The sequence below is a fragment of the Delphinus delphis genome, chromosome X (assembly GCF_949987515.2).
Source record: "Delphinus delphis chromosome X, mDelDel1.2, whole genome shotgun sequence".
NCBI classification, from domain to species: domain Eukaryota; kingdom Metazoa; phylum Chordata; class Mammalia; order Artiodactyla; family Delphinidae; genus Delphinus; species Delphinus delphis.
Window position 1 is genome coordinate 118,726,354 of NC_082704.1, and position 20,003 is coordinate 118,746,356.

The following is a 20,003-nucleotide window of genomic DNA, read 5'->3' on the forward strand; positions in this document are numbered from 1 at the left end:
GGCGCTCAACAAGTCCATAGGATTGCTTCGTGTATTATCACTTGTACAACGGTAACATCCTTATTCAGGGAGGGATAAGGGCATGCGCATTTCCTCTTACTTTGGTTCCTTAGCTACTAAGACTATTGCAAAGATCTCTGGAGACCAGTAGCTTTCGCCACGTGTACTCTAAAACTCAGAGCTAAGAAGCAGGGACTGCATCAAAAGTTGAATTTGCTGGCAGGATCAGAAGAATCACTGCATTAAGATCTGTGTGGTTCCCAGTTTTATAAATAGAGTTTGCAAGGGGAGAGTGTCGGCCTGTTTATTTTTGGTGCACAATGTTCCTTCTTTTAGCGTGTCATCTGGAAATGACGATGGCAAAGAGGTGATCTCCTAGAGGAAGGTGATTTCTTTTGTATCTCTGACATAGCCTCTATCTAACCTCAACGAAACAATGGCTGCCTCAGTGAACAATGGAAACGAATGCCCGTAGACAGTGAGTGCACACACGTGCTAACCTGGAGTCGGGCCCTGACTACTTCAACAAAGGGTTGCTTTAATTTTTGCAGAATAAAGTACTTTTTTCCTTCTGTTTTTCATGACATGGCCTTAAAGAATTCCTCATATTTGTGGTCTCAAAAAAATGAGAGCTATGCTTATGAGGCCTGCCTTTAAGTGTTCTATTAAACAATAAGAGGGCTTTGTTCTTGGTAATAAAATTAAAGAAAGCAGCGGTCCCGTTACCTGGCAGGATGCCACCTCCTTGCCACCCCCTGATCCTGACAAACATAAACAGAGCCTTCTGTTGCCCACGTAGGAAGGTGAGAAGGCAACAGCTGTCAGGTTTGTGTATAGAAATACTGACCTTTCAGTTAATGGGTTGGGGGGGAGAGGGAGAGAGAAGCAGTTCTTCATGTGATCCCTAACTCAAGTGTTTACAATTCAGTTTTGCTGCAGAAGTTTACATATTGAGCCTTAAAGCTGTAGAGCCAGGAATAATTTCACAGTGAGTTGAAATGATGGAAAAGTGACGGGTCTCTAGATAAAGAAATAGATGTATTTTAGTCTGACTCATTAGATTTCATGCGTTTTCTTTTCCAGGCAACTTTGTTGCTGGAATTTAGACCCATTGCTCGGATTTAGACCCGTTCACGGTCCGTTGCAAATGGAAGTTTGTAGGTGGATCGTGGCCCCCAGGTTAGGACTGACCAAGGTTAGGATAGAAAGTGCTGTCGGATGCAAACTCTGTTTAGCTCTGCAAGTAGTCCTAAGTAAGCCACTGGAGCTACATATAGGGCAGACTGGACGACTGTGACACCAGTGTCCTCTGACCTCTGTGACAGCTCTTCTTTAAGGAACATCCAGCTAGCAGTCACTCCTTTCTAACTGTCAGTGCCAGGCCCGTAATGTACTCACCGGTCCCGTGTCCGCGGGCCTGAGAGCTTCCAGCTGCAAGAGGCTGAGACTCTGCCTGGGGGCTTTTCCCACCCCCACCCCAGTTAATTCCAGAGAGGAGTTCATGCCCACCCACCCCCCAACAGGCTTCAACCAGCCACTGATGGGAGATAGTAGATAAATACCCTTCTCCTTCCCCATCAGCTGGAAACAGCATTCTGCACTGTTTCCCAGAGTTACCCATTGGGATTCATCTCCGTTTGACCACAGTGGCCTTGGTGAAATCACACTTAACTGGCTGCATACGTTTCCTCCTATCTCGCTTCCCCACACCCCTACTGGTATTTCCTGGTGACAACTAGTACTTCATCCTAGTCGCATGCTCCGCTCCAAGGGGAACAGAGCCACAGACCTCCTCTCAAACGGAATGATAGCACCCAATCCGCGTTCCCCGTTGTGACCGTAGCTCAGTTGTTCGTTTTCTCTAAACTGTCCCTTTCACTGTATTTGAATAAATATGAATATTAAACACTGGGCATCAAAAATATTTAGAAATCAACCTCCCAGCTTCTGCTGGTATTCTAGAGTGACAACAGCCAGGCAAGATGGGTCGTAGTTAGTGCTTGTGGATATATCAGAAAGCCAGAACAGAGCTTGGCATTTTCCAGTTATACTTCCAAGTGCAAGTCTAATCAGTGACATAATCAAGTCTACCTCACTCACTGTCGGGAAGACCAAAGAGCCGGCCTCCAACCCCTGTTCTCCGTAACTCTGCAGGAGAGCAGGTGGCATCCACCCTTGAGTAACTCGAGCCTGAATAGGAGTCCAACTTTGTATTTTTCCAGTCCGTTGCTATTCAGGAATCGTGGCACAGCAGCTAAAAAGAATGCCACTTAATGAGAAATGACATGTAAGATTGAAAATGAGTAATGGAAGGTCATGGGATAAAAGCTTCCTCTTTCCATCAGAAATGACTTCCCTTCCCTGAAACATATCACCTCCATCCTCCCCGGCATTCAAGCATCCTCTTCCAGAAGTTACTTTTCAGCTCTGACCACAACGTCTAAAAGGAGATTTTTGCCAAATACATTGGTTCGGAATCACTTCATGGAAAGTAGCACTCTCCAGAAACTTTATGAAAAGACTCGATAGAGACAACTGCCCATGACAGATGAACAGGTTTGTTTTTTTTTTTTTTCCATTCTGTATGCCCAACCCAAACGGAAGGGCGTAGAGCGCTTGTGTTCTAAAGTGTGTAATTAATAAGAGAAAGGAAGGGAGGAGTTTATTGTTTTTGAATGAATTATGAGCAACACCTTCCATTCTGCTTCTTCATTTTGGAACGGCTTTGAACAGAGTTACCATTAAACACAAAAAGGGAAGTCAGTGGCATTCATGCCAAGAATGTAAGACTGAAGTTACTTGAGTGTAGTCCGAGAAACGCCTCAGGGGAAGAGGAGCGTTTGGTATAACTGGGACAGAAGTCGGCAGGACATGGCGGGCAAAGTAAAAACCATACTGCAAGTATGTTTTCACTTTCAAATTGAAATCCTCTGAGTTCAGTCTTTGGATCTGTTCATGCCCTGAAGGAAGAAAACTATTATCTATCAAGCACCTATTAAGTGCCACAGAGTTTACAGATATTTTCATTGAAAGTATGCAAATGAGAAAACATTCTCACAGAAATTCAACACATTTTTCACACCTGCAGCTCTTTCACGCCAAAGCCCGAAGGCTGCAGACTCCATAGACTCTTTTCCTCTGGGCTAGAGGTTGGCAAACTATGCCCCTAGGGCCAAATCTGATTTGTCACCTGTGTTTGTAAGTAAACTTGTTGGGACACGGCCACACCCATTTGGTTACGTATCATCAGTGGCTGCTTGCATATGACAACGGGGGCATCGAGTAGTTACAGCAGACACCTTCTGGTCCACAGAGCTACAATATTTACGGTCTAGCCCTCTACAGCAAAGTTTCCCAACGCGTGCTCCAGATCATGGAAGACTCATCTCCAACCCTCACCTCCCGTTGCATCAAGAAGAATAAGAAATACATTCGGGATTTGAAAGTGACTCGAAAATTCCGGAATCGGTCCTCATGTTATAGCTTCCAAAGCTATTGTTCTGGTGAAAGATGATGAAGGATACAAGTTTTGATTCATGCTAGAAAGTCCCCAGGTAGTTGGCACAGGCCACATGGTCCTAGAACATAAAGTGTTGATTGTATATGGACATTCCAGATACACAGAGCTTCTTAACCACAGTGGTAGTTAACATTTATTGAGTAATTATAACGTGCCGAGCATTTCTCAGTGGCTTTCCATGTACTCATTCATTTCGTTTTCACCACAGTCCACCCCCGGGGTTTCTACCACGACACTGGTGACATTTGAGGCTTGGATAATTCTCTTTTCTAGTGGGGGCTGTCCTGAGCATCGTAGGATGTGTAATTAGCAGCAACTCTGACCTGTACCCTCTAGATGCCAGTAGCACTCACACACCCTCTCCCCTGCCCCCAGTTGTGACAACGGAAAATGTCTCCAGACATTGCCATTGTCCCCTGGGGGAACATCTGGTCAGCCAGGTAGAAGTTGGTATTTTCTACATTATGCAGCTGAGGAACTTGAGAAATGGATAGTTGAAGCAAGTGGCCGAGAACATACAACTAGTAAGGAAGCAAGACCTGGTGTTCGATCCCGGGAAGACTTCCTCAGGACCCTGAGTTCTGAACTCCTGCCTCCTCTAGCCCTTGTTCGCTCTAAATCATTTCACCTCGGGACTTCCCTGGTGGCGCAGTGGTTAGGAATCTGCTGCCAACGAGGGGGACACGGGTTGGAGCCCTGGTCCGGGAAGATCCCACGTGTGGCAGAGCAACTAAGCCCGTGCGCCACAACTACTGAGCCCTCGTGCCACAACTGCTGAAGCGCACGAGCCCCAACTACTGAAGCCCGCGCGCCTAGAGCCCATGCTCTGCAACAAGAGAAGCCACCGCAATGAGAAGTCTGCGCACCGGGACGAAGAGGAGCACCCTCTCGCCACAACTAGAGAAAGTCTGAGCGCATCGAAGACCCAACACAGCCAAAAATAGATAAATAAAATAAATAAATTTAAACAACTAATTTCACCTCGTTAGACGATTTTGCTTTACTGCAGAATGACCAACGTCAACAACATCTTGGATGGTCATGATGCGTGTGCTACCCTTGGGAGAAAAATTCTTTTGTGGTGACGTTTCCAAGTTTTACGCATTAGCAGTGGCGGGCGTTCTTGCCGGACAGTTTTAATGTATCGTTACCATTATGTTTCATTTATAGGAAGGCTTTTATTGCTTAGCTCACCACAGTGTGTTGCTGTTTTTGTTTTGTTTTTTTTTGCGGTACACGGGCCTCTCACTGTTGTGGCCCTTCCCGTTGTGGAGCACAGGCTCCGGACGCGCAGGCCCAGTGACCATGGCTCACGGGCCCAGCCGCTCCGCAGCATGTGGGATCTTCCCGGACCCGGGCACGAACCCGTGTCCCCTGCATAGGCAGGCGGACTCTCAACCACTGCGCCACCAGGGGAGCCCTGTTGCTGTTTTTAATGGCATCTCGATTCGTTATCCAGCGTTCAAGCTTCATAATTTTAGAAACCTCAAGAAAAGAGGATTTATCATGAGGTTCCTGGGAGCTTTTGTTTTGATCCCATAGTGGAAATAAAACAAAATCCCATCTGGATGGTTAATCAATATGTATAGTTGGTCTCCTCTGGGCCAAATCGTTTTCCACCACGTCACTCTACAGTAAAGGTTGGATTACGTGTGGCTTCTATCCATGCCATCACTACTTCTCACCAAAAGCACTTGATGAAGGAATTCCATTATTTTTTTTTTGAAAAGCCCTTCTTGGACTTTTTTCTTTCTTGGACTTTTAAAAGTCTTAGTGCAAAGTGTTCAATATTAAGTTAACATGCTAAATGTTATATTTTGAAAGGTCATCCTGTACTCTAGTTTCTCCTCCAAAGACAGGGACCCTGGGAACGTGGCCAATTTTTCCTCTCTCATCTCCTTCAGCTCGGTCCACAAATATTTGACTTTGGTGTGAGAGAATTTTAGGATGAAGATTACATATAAACATATTATTGATAGATGAACTACAGTAATACAGTCTGCTTTTTCCTCAGCTCTCCTTGGCTCAGTTCTATATACAAACTCAAATATTAGAATCCCTTTCATTGTTCCTTCTGGCGGCTCTAACTTCTGCCCCAGGATCTGGAATGTTCATTACAGCTGCCTTGGACAATAAAACCCAAAGCACCCTCAGATCCTCACGTTTTTCTTTGCACCTGGTCAACAGTCTGCAGTGGGACGTAGAGCCTGCTTGCGCACAGATTTCCCGGTACCCTCGTCTTCCCGGCCACATCATCAGCTCATCTGCTGCTCAGTGGTGCTTTAAGTTGCTCCAGCCCTGGGCATATGGGAATTCACTCCTCCGGTGTTTTTCTTTTTGAACGAGACAGGATTGTTAGGGACACTGTGACATATAACAGTGTGAAATAATAGTGTTATTAGGATACAATAACACTAATCCCTTTAAGTTTGGATGCAGACTCAAAATTCCATATTCTTAGTAAAAGAGAAAAGTACTATTGAGTTTAAACCATAGCAGCAATAGCAAACCATAAAGGGCTTTTTAAAAATTTATTTTATTGAAGTATAGTTGACTTACAATGTCATGTTAATTTCTGCTACACAGCAAAGTAATTCAGTTATACATATCTATACTTTCTTGTTCATATTTTTTTCCCATATGGTTTATCACAGGATATTGAATGTAGTCCCCTGTGCTATACAGTAGGACCTTGTTGTTCATCCATTCTATGTGTACTAGTTTGCATCTGCTAACCGCAAACTCCCAATCCATCCCTCCCCCTTGGTGACCGCAAACCTGTTCTCTAGGTCTGTGAGTCTGTTTCTGTTTTGTAGATAAGTTCGTTTGTGTCACATTTTAGATTCCACATATAAGTGACATCATATGGTATTTGTCTTTCTCTTTCTTATTTAACTTAATATGATAATCTCTAGGTCCATCCATGTTGCTGCAAACGGCATCATTTCATTCTTTTTTATGGCTGAGTAATATTCCATTATATGTATATACCACATCTTCTGTTTTTAGAAGATTTATTTTATTTTTGGCTGCCTCGGGTCTTAGTCGTGGCACGCAGGATCTTTGTAGAGGCATGCAGGATCTTCATCGTGGCGTGTGGTTTTCTCTTCTGTAGTTGTGGCGCGCAGGCTCCAGGGCACGTGGGCTCTGTAGTTGTGGCACGCAGACTCTAGTTGAGGTGCACAGGCTCAGTGGTTGTGGCACGCGGGCTTAGTTGCCCTGCGGCATGTGGGATCTTAGTTCCCCAACCAGGGATCGAACCCGCGTCCCCTGCACTGCAAAGTGGATTCTTTACCACTGGACCACCAGGGAAGTCCCTATACCACATCTTTATCCATTCATCTGTTGATGGACATTTAGGTTGTGTCCATGTCTTGGCTATTGTGAATAGTGCTGCTGTGAACATAGGGGTGCATGTACCTTTTTGAATTATAGCTCTGTCTGGATATATCCCCAGGAGTGGGATTGCTGGATAATATGGCAACTCTATTTTTAGTTTTTTTAAGGAACCTCCATACTGTTCTCCACAGCGGCTGCACCAAGTTACATTCCCACCAACAGTGTAGGAGGGTTCCCTTTTCTCCACACCCTCTCCAGCATTTCTTATTTGTTGATTTTTTGATGATGGCCACTCTGACTGGTGTGAGGTGGTATCTCATTGTAGTTTCGATTTGCATTTCTCTAATAATTAGCAATGTTGAGCTTCCAAAAAAGAGTTTTGACCTTTCTCAAGGTCACCGTCATTTGAATCATGGTACGGCTTTGCTTTTGCCAGGAGGACCAATTCTAGGCACATTTGTAAAGTAGACGTTTGTCTTTTAAACCCCCAATCTCGTTGGTAGTGACTTCAGGGGATCAAGGGTTAGAGTCTTAAACCAAAGGGGTACAATATCAAGAGTACACTAACGGTGGGCCAGCGTGGTAGGGGGCTCTCCTGGGCTGCACAGGTTGGCGGAGGGCACCAGTCTCGTGCTTTCAAAGTGAATGGTGGGGACTTCCGTGGCGGTTCAGTGGTCAAGACTTTGCCCTCCAATGCAGGGGGTGCGGGTTCGATATCTGGTCGGGGAGCTAAGATCCCACGTGCTTCGTGGCCGAAAAACCAAAACATAAAACAGAAGCAATATTGTAACAAGTTCAATAAAGACTTTAAAAATGGTCCACGTCAAAAAACAAAAATCTTAAAAAAAAACCAAAGTGAATGGTGGTCTGTGGAATTGTGCAGTGCCAGCACCCTTCTTTGCTCAACACCCTGAAATAAAGTTTCCTTTCCCTAGCACATCGGGGTCATCCTCTCCTAAGCTTACTTCATTGTTTGCATTGGGTATGAATAGGAAGTGATCTAACAAGTCAGCATATCCTTTTCACAAGAGGAATTTAAAGGTTTTACTCGGAAAATCTAGAGGTTTTTAACACGCATATTAGTCCAGTTCCACCTGTGCGAAGTGGCCAGATATTTTTCTCCATTGATAATTTCCTTATAAGAGTTCCATAAAATATTTCTAAAGATGTGAAGGCCACACATATCTGAAATCTGATGGCATTATACCCTGCACTGAACATCTCAGTGGAATACAAGTCAAATTAAAAGAGCAGGGACTTCCCTGGTGTCACAGTGGTTAAGAATCTGCCTGCCAATGCAGGGGACACGGGTTCAAGCCCTGGTCCGGGAAGACCCCACATGCCGTGGAGCAACTACGCCCGTGCGCCACAACTACTGAGCCTGCGCTCTAGAGCCCGCGAGCCACAACTACTAAGCCCGTGTGGCACAACTACTGAAGCCCACGTGCCTAGAGTCCGTGCTCCGCAACCAGAGAAGCCACCGCAATGAGAAGCCCGCACACTGCAATGAGAGGAAGCCCACCCACAGCAACAAAGACCCAACGCAGCCCAAAATAAATAAATATATTTGTTTTAAAAATTAAAAGAGCAAGTTTTTAGAAATACTTAGAAACTTTACAGACTTCTAAGGAACATTTCACAGACACGTAGTCCAATTTTGAGTGTGTGGATGTAATTAAATCCCTTTAATGTTTATATACATATGACAAGACCAAAATAATAAATTGTCCATTTCACGCCACCCTTTCTGTGAAATACTGTTAACACTATTACACCATAAAATTTAGCGGGGGGCACTTTTTACTGGACCTGGCTAACCAAGTGCTCTGGAGAAAATAGCCACCCCATTTACGCGATCATTAACTAATCTGGGGAATGTGTACATGTAAGTGCATTTCTAAAAAAGGCAGATAAACTGTGCGCCCAGTGGCAACTTACACGGGACTGTGGCTGATTCTCGGTAGCTGATACGAGCGTGAATGTGGCCGGTCGCCCTGTGCTGAATTAGCTCTCAGGGCTACTACTAGGGTGAGACAGGAGCAATGGCCTCACTTCATTATTCAACTTGCCAGTTTCTCTTTCGCTGGGCTATAATGGATCAGAAAGTCAGAGTCTCTCAAAGAGAAGCTGCAGAATTACCCTAGGAATAGGAGACAGTGGGTTAGCAACCCCCTACAAGCAAGACTCTCTTCTTCTGTAGCTTACAAATTTCCTTTCCCATTTTACCCTTCCTGCCCCCAAAAAAGTTAGTTTAGGACAACTGTGGACACCCTAGATAGAAGATAAATAAATACAGTCCATTCTCGAAATGCACACTAGTTACACTCCATGAAGACACCAGGAACACTGGCTAATCATGAACCATTGCTCGTCAGGGAAATACACACACACACACACCCCACACATAGATTATAATCTTAAATCCTAAAAATAAGTCATCCTGGTTGATTGTATTTTCTTTATTTTATAAACAAGGAAGGGGGGTTTCGAAGTGTGAAGAGATTTGGCTGAGGTCGCCCCACTAACAGATGCTAGAGCGGGGACTCAGACCCAGTCTAACAGGCTGCAGAGCCGGCGCTTCCTGCTTAGTGCTGCGGCACTTCTGTTGTCCCCATCCTATGGTTCTACGAGAGCTGCAACACGAAGGCTGAACGTGCCTTGTTCAGCCGCAGCTGGGTGCTGGCTCATTTTTTTCACGCTCTGAGCCTGTCTGCAAATGGATGTGAAAAGGCCCCAAGTATTGACGTGGAGGTCAGAAACGAATTTTTAAATGTTTGCAGGGAGGTCTGTTAAATCCATCATACTCCAATAAAGATGTTTAAAAAAATAAAATAAAAAGACATTGCTAAATACAAAAACAAAAAAAGCAGCATCAGGAGTGCCTGCAGACAGCCTTTCCACATCTTTTGACTGGTTCCTTTTCATCCCTCGAGAGACTTGTCAGAGAATTCTTGTCTGATCATGACCACTATTAAAAAAGACCCTCGGGCCTCCCTGGTGGCGCAGTGGTTGGGAGTCCGCCTGCCGATGCAGGGGACACGAGTTCGTGCCCCGGTCCGCAAAGATCCCACATGCCGCGGAGCGGCTGGGCCCGTGAGCCATGGCCGCTGAGCCTGCGCGTCCAGAGCCTGTGCTCTGCAACGGGAGAGGCCACAACAGTGAGAGGCCCGCGTACCGCAAAAAAAAAAAAAAAAAAGACCCTCCTCTCAGCCGTGTTCGATCACATTACCCTCTGTGATTTCCTTTACACACGTCACGATCTGAAATTTTTATTTATTTCTCGGCTTGTTCAGACTGTTGCCCTTCGCTTACATGTAAACTCGGTGATAATGGGAACTTTGTCTCTCTTGGGTCACAGTGTATGCCCAGCACTTGGAATGCTGGCTCATACACTGTGGGAACCCAGTTGCTGTTATTTGAATGAATAAGTGAATGGGTCAACAGTGGTATGTAGCTCTTTCACAGTGAAGGCTGCAAGTGTATTCTGAGAGCAGTCATGGCTTGAGCTTGTGTGACATCGGCTGTGGTACTTCCGGTCTCCGAAAAGGTGTTCGTTAGGGCCTTAAAAAAGATAGGGTGATAACTCCGGAAAGAAGAAGTAAGTTCTGAAAGAATTGGGATTAGATCTCACTTTAGAAGAATTTAATTTAGAGTATTTTGCAAAGAGAGAAAGTTAGTACTAAAGACTAGGAGACAACGGTGGGTAGGATGACGCATTTCGCGGCAAGAAAGGAAGCTGTAGGGATTTCCCTGGTGGTCCAGTGGTTAGGACTCGGTGCTGTCACTGCCGAGGGCCCGGGTTCGATCCCTGGTCGGGGAACTAAGATCCCACAAGCCGCATGGCACGGCCAAAAAAGAAAACAAAGGAAGCTGTAACTCTAGATGTAGAGAAGATACATGGTGAGCACATGGTTGAGGCCATCACAGAGATGAGGTGAGAGTGACCGAATTTCTCCTCATGAGGGGCTGATGTGATATTTACTCATGAGTGCAAAGAAGGTGAGAAAAAATGTAGCAGGGAGGAGGCTGGAATGGGAAGAGGGCTCAGTTTTAAGCTATATTTTGTCCTGCGATGTGAAGGGCTCTATAGGATAAGCACCCTATTTCCATGTGGTCCAGAGGTGGTATACAGCAGTTGCTACCACTGGCCAGCATTCCTAATTCTCTCCACCCCCCTTGTCTTTAGGTTAAGGACCAAGAAGGAGACTTATGACACAAAGATAGAAGTGTAGGTCTGTAAAAGAAGGTTTGGCGGTGGTTTCTTGAATCCTTAGATTGGCCCTACTCAAAGCACTTCCATCAGCCTTCGTGGTTTCTGAATCAAAAGATGTGAATCAGAAATACAAGCTAAAATCATAACCAGGAGCTGCCAGCTTCCAAACCAAAGCTGGGAACTGGAAACACCTGAACACACTGCAAGTAACCAATAAACCCTGCCATATTTTAATTAATAGCCCGTATAGGAAATGAAGTCCAATGAAATCATTAACTTTTTTTTTTTTAAGTGACACATGAAACAGCACAACTGTGGAAAACTTCTTTGTACTGGAAGGATTTTAGAAATATAGGATAGCATTCAACTCATTTTATTGTACCTTTCGGAATATAAGAACGGTAGGGTTACAAATATTTGGAAGCTTCATCAAAGTGGGAAAAGAGATTCAACTTTCCCAGTTTCAAAGGAAGGTCACATCTGTATTCTTTGAAAGATCTAAGGATAATACTTGACCTAAAATGATCAGATGAGGGCTTCCCTGGTGGCGCAGTGGTTGAGAGTCCGCCTGCCGATGCAGGGGACGCGGGTTCGTGCCCCGGTCCGGGAAGATCCCACATGCCACGGAGCGGCTGGGCCCGTGAGCCATGGCCGCTGAGCCTGCGCGTCCGGAGCCTGTGCTCCCCAACGGGAGAGGCCACAACAGTGAGAGGCCCGCGTACCGCAAAAAAAAAAAAAAAAAAGATCAGATGATATTCCCCAATCTCTGGGAATTTATATTTTGGGATGCCGGTGGTTGCAGTGTCAGCTTTCTCAAAACATATTTGGCTCAACAAAGTAGATTTCAGTCCACTTTGTCAGTAAAACAAACCTATTCATCGTAAATATCGATTAGTCAGAATTTGGATTAAATTGAACCCCACGTTATGATGGCGACTGAGACACTTTTCCTACCATAGAGTAACCCAAATTGCAATGATTTTGAGAGTGAAATAGATCCCAAACTAAATCATAGTCTCTTAACAAAACTACTTCCCAATGCAGACAATACTACCTCAGACCTGTCTGTGGCTTCCTAATGTAAGTCATTTCCCCATATATTATTCCTCATATCTTGTGGTATTGTATTTACCACAAAAATCCCACTTGACTGAGAGAGCAGATAATATTCGCCTCATTTTACAAAATAGGACAGCTTAGAAACGGACATACTCCTCGACTTTCTCGGTATCATCCTACGAGCAGAGCTCGTACTCCATACCACATTTCAGGGCACCTACTTCAGAGTTACTAGCAGGGTCTTACTAGGTTCAGTCAAAACCAGAATATCTTCTTTTTCTTTTGGGGGGGGTATAGTTGTTTTACAATGTTGTGTTAGTTTCTACCATGCAGTGAAGTGGAGTTCTCTGTGCTATACAGCAGGTTCTTGTTAGTTATCTATTTTATACATATTAGTTAGTATATATATGTCAATCCCAATCTCCCAATTTATCCCACCTCCCCTTTCCCCCCTTTGGTGTCCATACGTTTGTTCTCTACGTCTTTGTCTCTATTTCTGCCTTGCAAACAGGTTCATCTGCACCATTTTTCCAGATTCCACATATATGCGTTAATATATGATATTTGTTTTTCTCTTTCTGACTTGCTTCACTCTGTATGACAGTCTCTAGGTCCATCCACGTCTCTGCAAATGACCCAATTTCATTCCTTTTTATGGCCGAGTAATATTCCATTGTATATATGGAATTGCATACAGTACAGTAGGGAGCCTGACAGGAGGCCAATCCCGGCAATACATTTTGTTTTTCCTTAGATTCCATATATACGTGTTAGCACACAGTATTTATTTTTCTCTTTCTGACTTACTTCACTCTGTATGACAGTCTCTAGGTCCCACCAGGTCTCTACAAATGACCCAATTTTGTTCCTTTTTATGGCTGAGTAGTATTCCATTGTATATATGTACCACATCTTCTTTATCCATTCGTCTGTCGATGGGCATTTAGGTTGCTTCCATGACCTGGCTATTGTAAATAGTGCTGCGATGAACATTGGGGTGCATGTGTCTTTTTGAGTTATGAAACCCAGAATATCTTTAACCAGAGAATATGTTAGCAGCCACATCAAAACCTAAGGACCTCACAATGTGGTCAGTTGAGTTTTGACCAAGTGCTAAGACACTTCAATGGAGGAAAGAATAGTCTTTTCAATAAACGGTGCTTAGGCAACTGGATATCCATAAATATAAGGATGAAGTTGGACCCCTACTTCTCATAATAATACACAAAACTTAATTTAAAATGGTTTGTAGACGTAAGTGTAGGAGATAAAACTTCTAGAGGAAACCTGAGGTATAAATCTTCATGACCTTGGATTAGGTTTCTTAGCTACAACACCAAAAGCACAAGTGACAGTAGAAGAAGAGATAAATTAGACTCCGTCAAGATTTAAAACTTCTGTGCTTCAAAAGTCACCATCAAGAAAATGAAAAGACAACGCACAGAATGGGAGAAAAGATTTGCAGATCACATAGCTAACAAGGGACTTGTATCCAGAATATATAAAGAAATCATACAATTCAACTATATAAGACAAATGGCCCAATTACACAATGAGCAAAGGATCTGAATAGTCTTATCTCTAAATTAGGTACACATATGGCCAAGAAGCACACGAAAAGACGCTCAACGTCATTAGCCATCAGGGAAATGCAAATCAAAACCACAGTGAGATGCCACTCCACACTCACTAGGATGAATAAAACAAAAAAGACAGACAGTATCAAGTGTTGACAAGGATGTGGAGAAATTGGAAGCCTCACATACTTCTTGTTGGAATATAAAATGATGCGGCCCCTTCGGAAAACCGTTTGGCAGTCCCTCAAAAAGTTAAACACAGAATTCACATGTGACCCAGCAATTCTATACTGAAGAAGAATGAATACATATGCACACACAAAAATTTATACATGAATGTTCATAGCAATATTGTTTATAGTAACTAAAAGGTAGAAGCGACCCACATGTCCATCTACTAGAGAATGGATAAACAAAATGTGGTATATTGCTTAAATGGACTAATATTCGGCATAAAAAGGGATGAAGTACTGACACATGCTGTGACTTGGAGGAATCTTGAAAACGTTATGCTAAGTGAAATAAGCCAGACAAAAAGGATCGCATGTTGTTTGATTCCATTTTTATGAAATGTCCAGGACAGGCAAGTCCATGAAGAGACAGAACACAGATTAGTGGTTACCTAAGCCTTGAAATGGGGTGGGTAGCAAGAATGTGGAGTTCCTGCAAATGGGTATTGGGAATTCTTTAGGGGATATCGAAGGTTTTCTAAAATTAGATTGTGATGATGATTATAGAACTCTGAATACACTCAAACCCACAAACCGTACACTTTAAATGGGTGAATTTTATGATATGTGAAGTATATTTCAATAAGGCTGTAAAAAAAAGAAAATCAACACCCTTCCCCCTAAAAAAATAACTTAAGACATGTTTTTGTGTCTATACAGTCCTAGAAAACCAACAAATCCAATACCTGCGTGTTGAGTGCTTGTATCATGATAGCTGCTTGCTTCACTACATGTTACCTTGTCTCTTGTTGGAAGATCATCTTCACCGTCTGTTCATTCAGCAAAGTTTTTGAATGCCTATTCTGTGCCACATATGGTGCCAGGTGCGTGGGAGAGATGCCTCATTTCATACAACAGCCAAAGATCCCTCCCTTCGTGGAGGTTGCATCCAGTTGGATTTACCCTGATTGTATGTTCAAGTACAGCTTAGCTCTGAGGGCTCATTCTAGGAGATACTTTTCAAGTGTAAGGTGCTATCTTCCAGAAATTTCACTTTCTCCATTATAATGGGCCCATGGTTTCAATACGATCCCATCCTTTTCACAGCTCGGTTGTAGTCAGTTATTAAATTCAGTTTGAAGTCAAAAGAAATGACAAGAAATTTCTCGAGAGTAGTGGGGTTTCAAGTAAATATTTCCATAGATAGCTCAACTTATTTGAGAAGCCTCAAGGGGAACTAGAAATGATGACAGAAAAGTAATGGTAAGAGAAATTGAGCCCAGTGATTAACTCCCTTGAAATATTAGCCTGAGTTCCACGTTCTGTGCTTGTCCATCAATGCATTCTTAATTCTTTCTTTTGTTTATGAAACATTTAGCAAGTATGTCTGTGTGCTAATCTGACACAGGACATGATCTCATAGTTCGCTGCAAATGGCCAGTGACCACCATCTCCTCAATAAGGCAGTATCTTGAGTTGCCTCTCTGCCCTGTCTTACAGTGATCAGGAATACAACTCAAGGAATCCTGGTCTCTGGAAACAGGACATGATTTCTCTGAACAGCCATCAGTGAATTTTTATTCTGAACTCCTGACCCCACTTCCGGTTTGTGTCATTCATAGAGATTGAAATTACTCCAGTTAAAGAAAGTATCCCTAATCAAAAGGGCTTAATGACTGGGCCACGTCTCCTCCCTGAGTTATACTGGAGTAATCAGTGCTATTGTCGTTCTTTGTAACATTGCAGGCTTCTCCTGCGCTGTGTTAAGATCATAAAACTCATGCATGCTATCTCCATTTCCCACAGCTGTGATTTCTGGGTCTCTGTCTGTGAATAAGCGTTTCAGAATTGTCATGAGATGGAGGAAATAGCACGTGCAGAGTATTTCCCAAGCCCAGTTGCCAAGAATGAGCTAATTTTAACCCTCCCTTGCATACAATGAGCCTTAAAAACTTCAAATACAAGCCATTCTACAGTGATCTACCTTGCCAGGAGGAGGGCAGGCTTTCATTGTAGAACCCCGGCCTTCCTGAGGTATACCAGAAGTACGATTTAAAAGTATGCCATAAGATTAATAAGATATTCAACCATCCTTCTCCTTTTTGATGTTTTTATAGTGATAAAATACAAAGTTCATGTCTGTATATAAAAGAAAAGTTCAATAAATGTAAGGTAACCTTGCTATCTTGCTTTTGGAAAATTTGTCCAAAAGATATTGATGATAATCTATCCTCCATAAAAGAATAATATTAGTTTTTTCTAACTTTTTATGTTTAACAGGCTAAAATTGCACTTTCCTTCAAAATATAAAAGCAGGAACTGCAACTATATTTCAAGTGTCAATTTTCAATCAGTTGGTAATAGCTACGTACATGGTGTGTTAAGAAGGATCCTGAGGGACTTCCCAGGTGGTCCAGTGGCTAAGACTCCGTGCTCCCAGTGCAGGGGGCCTGGGTTCGACCCCGGGTCAGGGAGCTAGATCCTGCTTGCTGCAGCTAAAGATCCCGCACATGGTAACAAAACCCCGCATGCTGCAGCTAAGACCCAGCGTGGCCAAATAAATAAATATTTTTTTTTAAAAAAGCAAGACCCTGAGGTTCAGTATGGCTTAGCAAAAAAGACTGCTGTCATTGGATAATAAATGTTTTCCGGGGGTGCAAGAAGATAGGGAGTGGACATGTAAGTCCTATATTTGCCATCCCTGCATAATTGGAAGAAGAGTTAACATTTAAAGTATCTTTTCATAGGGAACACTCTTGCACTGTTGGTAGGAATGAAAATTGATACAGCCACTATGGAGAACAGTATGGACGTGCCTTAAAAAACTAAAAATAGAATTACCATACGATCCAGCAATCCCACTACTGGGCATATACCCTGAGAAAACCATAACTCAAAAAGAGACATGTACCACAGTGTTCACTGCAGCGCTATTTACAATAGCCAGGACATGGAAGCAACCTAAGTGTCCATCGACAGATGAATGGATAAAGAAGATGTGGCACATATACACAATGGAGTATTACTCAGCCATAAAAAGAAACGAAACTGAGCTATTTGTAGTGAGGTGGATGGACCTAGAGTCTGTCATACAGAGTGAAGTAAGTCAGAAAGAGAAAAACAAATACCGTATGCTAACACATATATATGGAATCTAAAAAAAAAAAAAGGTTCTGAAGAACCCAGGGGCAGGAAAGGAATAAAGACGCAGACGTAGAGAATGGAATTGAGGACACGGGGTGGGGGAAGGGTAAGCTGGGACAAAGTGAGAGAGTGGCATGGACATGTATACACTACCAAAGGTGAAAGAGATAGCTAGTGGGAAGCAGCTGCATAGCACAGGGAGATCAGCTCCGTGCTTTGTGCCCACCTAGAGGGGTGGGATAGTGAGGGTGGGAGGGAGGCTCAAGAGGGAGGGGATATGGGGATATATGTATACGTATAGCTGATTCACTTTGTTGTACAGCAGAAACTAACAGAACATTGTAAAGCAATTATACTCCAATAAAGATGTTTAAAAAAAGAAAACAGTAGACAAATAAAATATCTTTTCATGACAGATATAAAGAACAAACTAGTGGTTACCAGTGGGGAGAGGGAAGAGAGGAGGGGCAAGATGGGGTAGGGGAATAAGAGGTACAAACTACTATGTATAAAATAGATAAGCTACAAGGATATATTATACAACACAGGGAATATAGCCGATATTTAATAATAACTATAAATGGAATATAACCTTTAAAAAATGTGAGTCACTATGTTGTACACCTGAAACTTATATAATATTGTATAGCAACTATACCTCAGTATATTCTTTAATAAAATATGTTTTCGGGCTTCCCTGGTGGTGCAGTGGTTGAGAGTCCACCTGCCGATGCAGGGGACACGGGTTCGTGCCCCGGTCCGGGAAGATCCCACGTGCTGCGGAGCGGCTGGGCCCGTGAGCCATGGCCACTGAGCCTGCGCGTCCGGGAGGGGCCACAGCAGTGAGAGGCCCGCGTACCGCAAAAAAATAAATAAATAAAATAAAATATGTTTTCAGCAATTACCAGAAATATACTAGTCTACATTAAAAAAAGAGCATTTAACTAAAACAAATGCCAAATTAAGGCTCGCCATTTTATCTATCCCACAGGTCAATGCATCACGTCAAGAAGCCAAATTGATGGAGGAGTGCGATCTTCTTATTGAGATCATTCAGCAAAGACGACAGATTATTGGAACCAAGATCAAAGAAGGGAAGGTACGATTTCTAGGGCCGAAGGTTTTGTATTTTCTACCTAGAGAAAATATACTCCCATGCACTTCAATAGCTTAGGAAGTATTGAATGACCCCTTCTTCTGTATTGTCTGTAATCTCATCCTAAGTCTTGAAGACTAGTTCAAAGCCTCTTGGTTGGCCATTTTTTCCTCCACCCTTTCTTTTTGTTTCGGTCTCCTATGCATACCTGTAATACAAAGGCTGCTCCATTACCCAGCTCCAGGGCACAGCATGGAGCTCCGGTCTGTTGTAGCCACTGTTTTCCATCTCTCTTCTCTATGAGAAGGTGGGTTCCATAGAGGAAAAGTGCATTTCATATTTATTGCTATATCCTAGCAATCAAAACAGTATTAAATAAATGTTTAAATGAATCAGACTTTATATACAGAAATTATGAAGTGCTTTCTCATGCTTTTGAGGGAACTTAGACAGGTGTCAGTTTCATCGTGGCAAAACTCCTGTAGTTTCACTATATCTTATACCCCTTTGTGGATATACAATATCAATAGTACTTCTTTGCTAATGTTTGTATGTTTAAAATTCCTATGGTTTTATAGTAAACTATATTCAAAAAGCAATTCACAAATTTAGGTTATATTCTTTATGGCCATCTTCTTCTTTATTCAAAATTCATTCAGAAATGTTGATAACTTAAGAATCCATCACTTTATTCTATTTTTAAATTAGTCATGTTTGTATTGAAATACTTATGATCTACTTTATTTTCCCCATTTCTCTGCCACCCTCACAAGACAATTTTGTAAATATCTAAAACTAGAAACATTCATTCCAGATCCAGTCAGTTCATGAATCTCTATTATTACTGCTCATAACTATAATGACACGTATAATTAAATCCACTTGGCAAGTATTTCGTACACAGATTACAACAGCTAATGTATGTGCTCTTCTCTGTTTTCTTCAGACTTTTAAAGGTGCTTCTAATATTGTAGAATGTTTTAGACTGCTTTGTCTGTATACATTGAAAAATATTTATACATGTACACTGTGATGGTGATCAGAAAAGTTGAAGTCTAATCTAATAGTTCTGGAAGCTGTTCCGGTAGATTATCAAATTAATACACCATTCTTCCCTGGCCAGGGACGGACTCAGGTGCATTGAACAGCTACTTTCCCCCACATACAAATTATCCTGAGTGTCAGCCTGGGATCTGTACAGAATCTACTTCCTCTTCCGTCATCGTGCACCATGTGTATTTCTCTTAATACCTGACGTCTTCCGGGTTCTCAGGCACGTGAGAGCCTGAAAACAGCTGTAATTAATTATTAACGTACATGCGGAAGGTAATTTGTTGCCTTTACGTGGTCGTGTGCAGGGATCAGCTCTCAATATGCATTTTACTTCCTTATTGCTGCTGGAACAGATTACCACAAACCTGGTGGCTTAAAACAACACAGATTTATTGATGCCTGACCTTTTGGAGGTCAGAGGTCTAAAATCAGTCACAACTGGGCTAAGGTGAAGATTTCAGCAGTGCTGTTTCTTTCTGGAGGCTCTAGGGCAGAATCCACTTCTCTTCTGGCTTTTAGAAGCCACCCACATTCCTTGGCTTGTGGTTTCTTCATATCACTCTGAGCATTGCACCCATCCTCACATCTCTTTCTCTGGCACAGACTCTCCTTGTTCTCTCTCATAAGTACCCCTATAATTACATTGGGGTCAACCAGATAATCTAGGATATCCCCCATCTCCAGATCCTGCACTTCATCACATCTGCGAAGTCCCTTTGGTCGTGTAAGGTAACATATTTTTAAAACTCCTGGGATTAGGATGTGGGCATCTTTGGGGGCCCTTACTCAGCCTGCAGTGACTCTCCGCCACAACTTCCCGGCCAGCAGGTCT

The 20,003-nt window shown here is 42.9% G+C and overlaps 1 protein-coding gene and 1 non-coding gene across 2 annotated transcripts in view; both read left to right on the forward strand.

Moving 5' to 3' along the window:
• MID1 (midline 1) overlaps positions 1 to 20,003 on the forward strand; it is a 176,935-nt gene that overhangs the window by 103,415 nt on the left and 53,517 nt on the right. Inside the window, exon 4 of the mRNA XM_060001804.1 lies at positions 18,014 to 18,121. Within this exon, the coding sequence (XP_059857787.1) occupies positions 18,014 to 18,121 (108 nt within the window). The remainder of the gene's footprint in view (positions 1 to 18,013; positions 18,122 to 20,003) is intronic.
• On the forward strand, positions 10,607 to 10,679 carry TRNAD-GUC (transfer RNA aspartic acid (anticodon GUC)). The gene has a single exon. It is a non-coding gene; the product is annotated as a tRNA-Asp (tRNA).